This window comes from Salmo salar, chromosome ssa04, assembly GCF_905237065.1.
Source record: "Salmo salar chromosome ssa04, Ssal_v3.1, whole genome shotgun sequence".
Taxonomy (NCBI): domain Eukaryota; kingdom Metazoa; phylum Chordata; class Actinopteri; order Salmoniformes; family Salmonidae; genus Salmo; species Salmo salar.
The window spans coordinates 86,954,224-86,965,461 of NC_059445.1; the positions used below are offsets into that span (position 1 = coordinate 86,954,224).

The window sequence follows — 11,238 nt, forward strand, 5'->3', positions numbered from 1 at the left end:
CCTGGTGTCTGTAGGGGTTAATATAGTTATATACCTGGTGTATCTACCTGTCTGTAGGGGTTAATATAGTTATATACCTGGTGTTTGTAGGGGTTAATATAGTTATATACCTGGTCTCTGTAGGGGTTAATATAGTTATATACCTGGTGTCTGTAGGGGTTAATATAGTTATATACCTGGTGTCTGTAGGGGTTAATATAGTTATATACCTGGTGTCTGTAGGGGTTAATATAGTTATATACCTGGTGTCTGTAGGGGTTAATATAGTTATATACCTGGTGTCTGTAGGGTTTAATATAGTTATATACCTGGTGTCTGTAGGGGTTAATATAGTTATATACCTGGTGTCTGTACCTGTCTGTAGGGGTTAATATAGTTATATACCTGGTGTCTGTAGGGGTTAATATAGTTATATACCTGGTGTCTGTAGGGGTTAATATAGTTATATACCTGGTGTCTGTAGGGGTTAATATAGTTATATACCTGGTGTCTGTAGGGGTTAATATAGTTATATACCTGGTGTCTGTAGGGGTTAATATAGTTATATACCTGGTGTCTGTAGGGGTTAATATAGTTATATACCTGGTGTCTGTAGGGGTTAATATAGTTATATACCTGGTGTCTGTAGGGGTTGATATAGTTATATACCTGGTGTCTGTAGGGGTTGATACAGGTGTCTTTCTGTTTGGATCCGAAGGCGAATTGGCAGCACTCCAAGGCCTTGAGTTCGTGATGAGACTGTAGGTCGGGCCTCCACACTCTGCAGTAGATTACGTGGGGAAGGCCTTTACGATGGGATACCTGGAGACGACTGTCCAGAGACCGAGGGATCGTCACACACTTACCTGGTGGAAGAGGTAAAGAAGAGGGGTCAGAGACACACATAGAGGAGGAAGAGGAGGAGGAGGAGGTAGAGAGGGGGGTCAGAGACACACATAGAGGAGGAAGAGGAGGAGGAGGAGGGAGAGAGGGGGGTCAGAGACACATAGAGGAGGAAGAGGAGGTAGAGAGAGGGGTCAGAGACACACAGAGGAGGAAGAGGAGGTAGAGAGAGGGGTCAGAGACACACATAGAGGAGGAAGAGGAGGAAGAGGAGGAGGAGGTAGAGAGAGGGGTCAGAGACACACATAGAGGAGGAAGAGCAGGGGGTAGAGAGGGGGGTCAGAGACACATAGAGGAGGTAGAGAGGGGGGTCAGAGACACACATAGAGGAGGAAGAGGAGGAAGAGGAGGAGGAGGTAGAGAGAGGGGTCAGAGACACACATGGAGGAGGAAGAGGAGGAGGAGGTAGAGAGGGGGGTCAGAGACACACATATAGAGGAGGAAGAGGAGGAGGTAGAGAGAGGGGTCAGAGACACACATGGAGGAGGAAGAGGAGGAGGAGGTAGAGAGGGGGGTCAGAGACACACATAGAGGAGGAAGAGGGGGAGGAGGTAGAGAGGGGGGTCAGAGACACACATGGAAGAGGAGGAGGTAGAGAGGGGGGTCAGAGGCACACATAGAGGAGGAAGAGGAGGTAGAGAGGGGGGTCAGAGACACATGGAGGAGGAAGAGGAGGAGGAAGAGAGGGGGGTCAGAGACACATATAGAGGAGGAAGTGAGAGAGGTGTGATGGACAGAAACACTTCAATCTTGACATTTAACGGTAATTTCTGCAATGTTTCCCTTGAATGATCTCCACTAACACGGTAACCGCGTCAACGAGAGTAGAGGAGGTAGAGTAGGTAGAGAGGGGGGTCAGAGATCCACTAACACAGTAACCGCGTCAACGAGAGTAGAGGAGGTAGAGTAGGTAGAGAGGGGGGGTCAGAGATCCACTAACACAGTAACCGCGTCAACGAGAGTAGAGGAGGTAGAGTAGGTAGAGAGGGGGGTCAGAGATCCACTAACACAGTAACCGCGTCAACGAGAGTAGAGGAGGTAGAGTAGGTAGAGAGGGGGGTCAGAGATCCACTAACACGGTAACCGCGTCAACGAGAGTAGAGGAGGTAGAGTAGGTAGAGAGGGGGGGTCAGAGATCCACTAACACGGTAACCGCGTCAACGAGAGTAGAGGAGGTAGAGTAGGTAGAGAGGGGGGGTCAGAGATCCACTAACACAGTAACCGCGTCAACGAGAGTAGAGGAGGTAGAGTAGGTAGAGAGGGGGGGTCAGAGATCCACTAACACGGTAACCGCGTCAACGAGAGTAGAGGAGGTAGAGTAGGTAGAGAGGGGGGGTCAGAGATCCACTAACACGGTAACAGCGTCAACGAGAGTAGAGGAGGTAGAGTAGGTAGAGAGGGGGGGTCAGAGATCCACTAACACGGTAACCGCGTCAACGAGAGTAGAGGAGGTAGAGTAGGTAGAGAGGGGGGTCAGAGATCCACTAACACAGTAACCGCGTCAACGAGAGTAGAGGAGGTAGAGTAGGTAGAGAGGGGGTCAGAGATCCACTAACACGGTAACCGCGTCAACGAGAGTAGAGGAGGTAGAGTAGGTAGAGAGGGGGGTCAGAGATCCACTAACACGGTAACAGCGTCAACGAGAGTAGAGGAGGTAGAGTAGGTAGAGGAGGGGGTCAGAGATCCACTAACACGGTAACCGCGTCAACGAGAGTAGAGGAGGTAGAGTAGGTAGAGAGGGGGGGTCAGAGATCCACTAACACGGTAACAGCGTCAACGAGAGTAGAGGAGGTAGAGTAGGTAGAGAGGGGGGGTCAGAGATCCACTAACACGGTAACAGCGTCAACGAGAGTAGAGGAGGTAGAGTAGGTAGAGAGGGGGGGTCAGAGATCCACTAACACGGTAACCGCGTCAACGAGAGTAGAGGAGGTAGAGTAGGTAGAGAGGGGGGGTCAGAGATCCACTAACACGGTAACAGCGTCAACGAGAGTAGAGGAGGTAGAGTAGGTAGAGAGGGGGGGTCAGAGATCCACTAACACGGTAACCGCGTCAACGAGAGTAGAGGAGGTAGAGTAGGTAGAGAGGGGGGTCAGAGATCCACTAACACGGTAACCGCGTCAACGAGAGTAGAGGAGGTAGAGTAGGTAGAGAGGGGGTCAGAGATCCACTAACACGGTAACCGCGTCAACGAGAGTAGAGGAGGTAGAGTAGGTAGAGAGGGGGGGGTCAGAGATCCACTAACACGGTAACCGCGTCAACGAGAGTAGAGGAGGTAGAGTAGGTAGAGAGGGGGGGTCAGAGATCCACTAACACGGTAACAGCGTCAACGAGAGTAGAGGAGGTAGAGTAGGTAGAGAGGGGGGTCAGAGATCCACTAACACGGTAACCGCGTCAACGAGAGTAGAGGAGGTAGAGAGGGGGGTCAGAGATCCACTAACACGGTAACCGCGTCAACGAGAGTAGAGGAGGTAGAGTAGGTAGAGAGGGGGGGTCAGAGATCCACTAACACGGTAACCGCGTCAACGAGAGTAGAGGAGGTAGAGTAGGTAGAGAGGGGGGTCAGAGATCCACTAACACGGTAACCGCGTCAACGAGAGTAGAGGAGGTAGAGTAGGTAGAGAGGGGGGTCAGAGATCCACTAACACGGTAACCGCGTCAACGAGAGTAGAGGAGGTAGAGTAGGTAGAGAGGGGGGTCAGAGATCCACTAACACGGTAACCGCGTCAACGAGAGTAGAGGAGGTAGAGTAGGTAGAGAGGGGGGGTCCGAGATCCACTAACACAGTAACAGCGTCAACGAGAGTAGAGGAGGTAGAGTAGGTAGAGAGGGGGGGTCAGAGATCCACTAACACGGTAACCGCGTCAACGAGAGTAGAGGAGGTAGAGTAGGTAGAGAGGGGGGTCAGAGATCCACTAACACGGTAACCGCGTCAACGAGAGTAGAGGAGGTAGAGTAGGTAGAGAGGGGGGTCAGAGATCCACTAACACGGTAACCGCGTCAACGAGAGTAGAGGAGGTAGAGTAGGTAGAGAGGGGGGTCAGAGATCCACTAACACGGTAACAGCGTCAACGAGAGTAGAGGAGGTAGAGTAGGTAGAGAGGGGGGGTCAGAGATCCACTAACACGGTAACAGCGTCAACGAGAGTAGAGGAGGTAGAGTAGGTAGAGAGGGGGGTCAGAGATCCACTAACACGGTAACAGCGTCAACGAGAGTAGAGGAGGTAGAGTAGGTAGAGAGGGGGGTCAGAGATCCACTAACACGGTAACCGCGTCAACGAGAGTGTTCCGGCTTTAACTGACAGGATTATTTTCTCCTCGTAGTTATTTACTTCCAGATCCACGAAAGTACAGAGAACAACACACCACACACACCACACACAGACACCACACACACATACCACACACACACACACACCACACACACTCCACACACACACACCACACACACACTCCACACACACACACACACTCCACACACAGACACCACACACCACACACACACACACCACACACAGACACCACACACACATACCACACACACACACACACACCACACACACTCCACACACACCACACACACACTCCACACACACACACTCCACACACAGACACCACACACATACACACACAAACACCACACACACCACACACACACACACACACACACACACACCACACACACACTCCACACACCACACAGACACCACACACCAGACACACACTCCACACACACACAGACACCACACACCAGACAGACACCACACCACATACACACACACAACACACACACACACAGTCCCTCACTGGGCTGTCCGGGGCAGCTGAGAGCTCTCTCCAGATCCTCCATCGCTCCTTTCTTCTTCTTTACTTTCTTCACCAGGGCGTCCACAGCCTTCTCCGCCCACTTCTCCTCTTCATCGCCCTGTTTCCATCCCAGCAGCCTCTTCACCGCCGGACTGGTGAAGGAGAAGAGTGACGTAATGGAGGTGGACGAGTGCATAATGGGAGGGAAAGAGGGATAAGAAATCCATCTTGGGCGAAGGAGTGAGGGAATGTGATGGACGGAGGTGAGAGAGGGGGGGAAAAAGGGGATAGAGGGATGTGATGGACGGAGGTGAGAGAAGGGGGGAAGAAGGGGATAGAGAGATGTGATGGACGGAGGTGAGAGAGGGGGGGAAGAAGGGGATAGAGAGATGTGATGGACGGAGGTGAGAGAAGGGGGGAAGAAGGGGATAGAGAGATGTGATGGACGGAGGTGAGAGAGGGGGGGAAGAAGGGGATAGAGAGATGTGATGGACGGAGGTGAGAGAGGGAGGAAGAAGGGGATAGAGAGATGTGATGGACGGAGGTGAGAGAGGGGGGAAGAAGGGGATAGAGGCTGGGACACTGAATCAAGTCTATGGGGACTATAGGAATTACATATCAAATCATTAATCAAGTCTAAGGTTATATCCTGCCTGTTTGGCCCTGTCCGGGGGTATCGTCGGATGGGGCCACAGTGTCTCCCGACCCCTCCTGTCTCAGCCTCCAGTATTTATGCTGCAGTAGTTTATGTGTCGGTGGGCTAGGGTCAGTCTGTTACATCTGGAGTATTTCTCCTGTGGTAAATGTAAGTATGCTCTCTCTAATTTTCTCTCGCTTTCTCACTTTCTTTCTCTCTCTCGGAGGACCTGAGCCCTAGGACCATGCCTCAGGACTACCTGGTATGATGACTCCTTGTTCCTCCTCAGAACCCCTGGTTACTGTTGTTCCTCCTCAGAACCCCTGGTTACTGTTGTTCCTCCTCAGAACCCCTGGTTACTGTTGTTCCTCCTCAGAACCCCTGGTTACTGTTGTTCCTCCTGAAACCCCCTGGTTACTGTTGTTCCTCCTCAGAACCCCTGGTTACTGTTGTTCCTCCTGAGAACCCCTGGTTACTGTTGTTCCTCCTCAGAACCCCTGGTTACTGTTGTTCCTCCTCAGAACCCCTGGTTACTGTTGTTCCTCCTGAAAACCCCTGGTTACTGTTGTTCCTCCTCAGAACCCCTGGTTACTGTTGTTCCTCCTCAGAACCCCTGGTTACTGTTGTTCCTCCTCAGAACCCCTGGTTACTGTTGTTCCTCCTCAGAACCCCTGGTTACTGTTGTTCCTCCTCCTCAGAACCCCTGGTTACTGTTGTTCCTCCTCAGAACCCCTGGTTACTGTTGTTCCTCCTCAGAACCCCTGGTTACTGTTGTTCCTCCTCAGAACCCCTGGTTACTGTTGTTCCTCCTCAGAACCCCTGGTTACTGTTGTTCCTCCTCAGAACCCCTGGTTACTGTTGTTCCTCCTCAGAACCCCTGGTTACTGTTGTTCCTCCTCAGAACCCCTGGTTACTGTTGTTCCTCCTCAGAACCCCTGGTTACTGTTGTTCCTCCTCAGAACCCCTGGTTACTGTTGTTCCTCCTCAGAACCCCTGGTTACTGTTGTTCCTCCTCAGAACCCCTGGTTACTGTTGTTCCTCCTCAGAACCCCCTGGTTACTGTTGTTCCTCCTCAGAACCCCTGGTTACTGTTGTTCCTCCTCAGAACCCCTGGTTACTGTTGTTCCTCCTCAGAACCCCTGGTTACTGTTGTTCCTCCTCAGAACCCCTGGTAACTGTTGTTCCTCCTCAGAACCCCTGGTTACTGTTGTTCCTCCTCAGAACCCCTGGTTACTGTTGTTCCTCCTCAGAACCCCTGGTTACTGTTGTTCCTCCTCAGAACCCCTGGTTACTGTTGTTCCTCCTCAGAACCCCTGGTTACTGTTGTTCCTCCTCAGAACCCCTGGTTACTGTTGTTCCTCCTCAGAACCCCTGGTTACTGTTGTTCCTCCTGAGAACCCCTGGTTACTGTTGTTCCTCCTCAGAACCCCTGGTTACTGTTGTTCCTCCTCAGAACCCCTGGTTACTGTTGTTCCTCCTCAGAACCCCTGGTTACTGTTGTTCCTCCTGAGAACCCCTGGTTACTGTTGTTCCTCCTGAAAACCCCTGGTTACTGTTGTTCCTCCTCAGAATCCCTGGTTACTGTTGTTCCTCCTCAGAACCCCTGGTTACTGTTGTTCCTCCTCCTCAGAACCCCTGGTTACTGTTGTTCCTCCTCAGAACCCCTGGTTACTGTTGTTCCTCCTCAGAACCCCTGGTTACAATCGCAGGCTGTCTCAGTGTGTGTGTGGACTGCTGTAATTGGCTAGGCGGTCTTGCGCGGGCTCTCCAGTCTCCAGGCACCAGTGATGTAATGCAGGCGGATGAACACCAGGTCTCTACCCATCTGTAGCCAGCTCCACACTGGCACCAGCTTAGACCCTATAACACATGATAAAACATTGTAAATAGGGCTTTCAAACGTTTAAAAAAGAAATAATAGGATTTGCTGCAATTAAATCGCAATTAACCGCAAATTGTCAAATTTGCTCGAAGTGAGCTGTAATTTAAGATTTTTTTAATACAAAAAACATTGACGTCTTGATTTTGTCTAAACTAACAAGTTAGCAACATTAGGTATATTGAGAAAGCACACTTTATTTAGCCTCAATGCCAACATGTTTTTACATGGTAGATTTTAGCTGAATAGATTTGTTATGTTTTCAGTGGTTAACATTAGTTAACCAGTAGAAACAACTAAACACATTAGTTAACCAGTAGAAACAACTAAACACATTAGTTAACCAGTAGAAACAACTAAACACATTAGTTAACCAGTAGAAACAACTAAACACATTAGTTAACCAGTAGAAACAACTAACACATTAGTTAACACATTAGTTAACCAGTAGAAACAACTAAACACATTAGTTAACCAGTAGAAACAACTAACACATTAGTTAACCAGTAGAAACAACTAAACACATTAGTTAACCAGTAGAAACAACTAAACACATTAGTTAACCAGTAGAAACAACTAAACACATTAGTTAACCAGTAGAAACAACTAAACACATTAGTTAACCAGTAGAAACAACTAAACACATTAGTTAACCAGTAGAAACAACTAACACATTAGTTAACCAGTAGAAACAACTAAACACATTAGTTAACCAGTAGAAACAACTAAACACATTAGTTAACCAGTAGAAACAACTAACACATTAGTTAACCAGTAGAAACAACTAAACACATTAGTTAACCAGTAGAAACAACTAACACATTAGTTAACCAGTAGAAACAACTAAACACATTAGTTAACCAGTAGAAACAACTAAACACATTAGTTAACCAGTAGAAACAACTAAACACATTAGTTAACCAGTAGAAACAACTAACACATTAGTTAACCAGTAGAAACAACTAAACACATTAGTTAACCAGTAGAAACAACTAAACACATTAGTTAACCAGTAGAAACAACTAAACACATTAGTTAACCAGTAGAAACAACTAAACACATTAGTTAACCAGTAGAAACAACTAACACATTAGTTAACCAGTAGTCCCCATCTGGAAACAACTTGGCCAGAGACATTAAAACACCTCTCTCTCTCTCTTCACTGGGAACTCTGATCTCCTTACGTATGTTCATGTTTTAATGACAGACGAGTCGGGAGACTGGTTAGCAGAGAGGAAGGTCACAGATAGTTGGCCGCGCCGAGGCTCGAACCCTGGTTGCCGTGGAGCCACATGTGGTCCAGTTGACAGACTCACCTTCCACCTCAGTCCAGTTGACAGCCACCTCAGCTATGGGGATGTTAAAGCGCTGAGCGATGTAGAGCAGCTACCTCAGCTATGGGGATGTTAAAGCGCTGAGCGATGTAGAGCAGCTACCTCAGCTATGGGGATGTTAAAGCGCTGAGCGATGTAGAGCAGCCACCTCAGCTATGGGGATGTTAAAGCGCTGAGCGATGTAGAGCAGCTACCTCAGCTATGGGGATGTTAAAGCGCTGAGCGATGTAGAGCAGCTACCTCAGCTATGGGGATGTTAAAGCGCTGAGCGATGTAGAGCAGCTACCTCAGCTATGGGGATGTTAAAGCGCTGAGCGATGTAGAGCAGCTACCTCAGCTATGGGGATGTTAAAGCGCTGAGCGATGTAGAGCAGCCACCTCAGCTATGGGGATGTTAAAGCGCTGAGCGATGTAGAGCAGCTACCTCAGCTATGGGGATGTTAAAGCGCTGAGCGATGTAGAGCAGCCACCTCAGCTATGGGGATGTTAAAGCGCTGAGCGATGTAGAGCAGCTACCTCAGCTATGGGGATGTTAAAGCGCTGAGCGATGTAGAGCAGCTAACATCCCCATAGCTGAGGTAGCTGCTACATCGCTCAGCGCTAACATCCCCATAGCTGAGGTAAAGCGCTGAGCGATGTAGAGCAGCTACCTCAGCTATGGGGATGTTAAAGCGCTGAGCGATGTAGAGCAGCTACCTCAGCTATGGGGATGTTAAAGCGCTGAGCGATGTAGAGCAGCTACCTCAGCTATGGGGATGTTAAAGCGCTGAGCGATGTAGAGCAGCTACCTCAGCTATGGGGATGTTAAAGCGCTGAGCGATGTAGAGCAGCCACCTCAGCTATGGGGATGTTAAAGCGCTGAGCGATGTAGAGCAGCTACCTCAGCTATGGGGATGTTAAAGCGCTGAGCGATGTAGAGCAGCCACCTCAGCTATGGGGATGTTAAAGCGCTGAGCGATGTAGAGCAGCTACCTCAGCTATGGGGATGTTAAAGCGCTGAGCGATGTAGAGCAGCCACCTCAGCTATGGGGATGTTAAAGCGCTGAGCGATGTAGAGCAGCCACCTCAGCTATGGGGATGTTAAAGCGCTGAGCGATGTAGAGCAGCCACCTCAGCTATGGGGATGTTAAAGCGCTGAGCGATGTAGAGCAGCCACCTCAGCTATGGGGATGTTAAAGCGCTGAGCGATGTAGAGCAGCTACCTCAGCTATGGGGATGTTAAAGCGCTGAGCGATGTAGAGCAGCCACCTCAGCTATGGGGATGTTAAAGCGCTGAGCGATGTAGAGCAGCCACCTCAGCTATGGGGATGTTAAAGCGCTGAGCGATGTAGAGCAGCTACCTCAGCTATGGGGATGTTAAAGCGCTGAGCGATGTAGAGCAGCTCCACATCAAAGGCCCTGTGGAACAGTACAACGTTCTAGGTACAATGTTCTCACAAAAACAACTAGGCAGAAGCTTTTCAAAACCAGTGGATGTTCACAACAGAGGAAGTGCAGCACTGCTGAACCTGGTGGAGTACTAGACTAGTAAACTAGAGTACTAGACTAGTAAACAAGAGTACTAGACTAGTAAACTAGAGTACTAGACTAGTAAACTAGAGTACTAGACTAGTAAACTAGAGTACTAGACTAGTAAACTAGAGTACTAGACTAGTAAACTAGAGTACTAGACTAGTAAACAAGAGTACTAGACTAGTAAACAAGAGTACTAGACTAGTAAAATAGAGTACTAGACTAGTAAACTAGAGTACTAGACTAGTAAACTAGAGTACTAGACTAGACTAGTAAAGTAGAGTACTAGACTAGACTAGTAAAGTAGAGTACTAGACTAGACTAGTAAAGTAGAGTACTAAACTAGACTAGTAAAGTAGAGTACTAAACTAGACTAGTAAAGTAGAGTACTAAACTAGACTAGTAAAGTAGAGTACTAAACTAGACTAGTAAAGTAGAGTACTAAACTAGACTAGTAAAGTAGAGTACTAAACTAGACTAGTAAAGTAGAGTACTAAACTAGACTAGTAAAGTAGAGTACTAAACTAGACTAGTAAAGTAGAGTACTAAACTAGACTAGTAAAGTAGAGTACTAAACTAGACTAGTAAAGTAGAGTACTAAACTAGACTAGTAAACTAGAGTACTAGACTAGACTAGTAAAGTAGAGTACTAAACTAGACTAGTAAAGTAGAGTTCAGTAATGATCCCTTCTCTGTTCAGAGAGAGACCATACACCAGGGCACTGTTCAGATCCAAGTTGAAATTATTTGAAGAAAATGTGTGTGTGTTACATAAATATATATATATATATATGTAGAGGAGAAGGTCTTGAAGATCTCTGTCCCCTTACATCGTTGTGTTCAAATAGAGCCATCTAATTACTATGTAATAACCGTCATTCACACCATGCAAATATCAGGAAGTAAAGCGCTCCCCTTCAGAGAGAGACCTTACCAGTGTTCCCCTGTAGTGACAATTATATGATGCAGGAAGTAGAATAGAATTACTGCTACAATGTAATTATGTAATGTGTTATACCAGGTTAACTTTATATAAAAGGTGAATGGTTAGGTTTTTCCTTTCCAGAAGACAGAGAGAGAGACAACAGTACATTTTGGTATTGTCAGGGTTAGGGGAGACCTTACCACCGCTCCACGTGTAGAGAGGAGAAGGTATTGAGCGCGGCGTCGCGGGTGAAGAGCTTGAAGCCA

At 48.0% G+C, this 11,238-nt stretch overlaps 2 protein-coding genes across 2 annotated transcripts in view; both read right to left on the reverse strand.

The window, feature by feature from the left end:
• Positions 1–651: 651 nt before the first annotated feature.
• Positions 652–5,099, reverse strand: LOC106604034 (mothers against decapentaplegic homolog 9-like; the record flags this gene model as incomplete). Its single annotated transcript, XM_014198369.2, has 2 exons — positions 4,686–5,099; positions 652–845 (listed from the first exon to the last, which is right to left on the reverse strand). Coding segments are annotated over exons 1-2 (390 nt in total), but the record flags the coding sequence as incomplete, so codon positions are not given.
• A 1,269-nt stretch (positions 5,100–6,368) lies between these two features.
• LOC123742370 (dolichyl-phosphate beta-glucosyltransferase-like) overlaps positions 6,369–11,238 on the reverse strand; it is a 27,980-nt gene continuing 23,110 nt past the window's right edge. The window contains 4 exon segments of the mRNA XM_045716277.1: positions 6,369–7,182; positions 8,518–8,545; positions 9,876–9,933; positions 11,173–11,238. The exon segment at positions 11,173–11,238 is cut by the window's right edge and continues 38 nt beyond it. Coding sequence (XP_045572233.1) covers positions 7,067–7,182; positions 8,518–8,545; positions 9,876–9,933; positions 11,173–11,238 — 268 coding nt within the window. The 3' untranslated portion in view covers positions 6,369–7,066.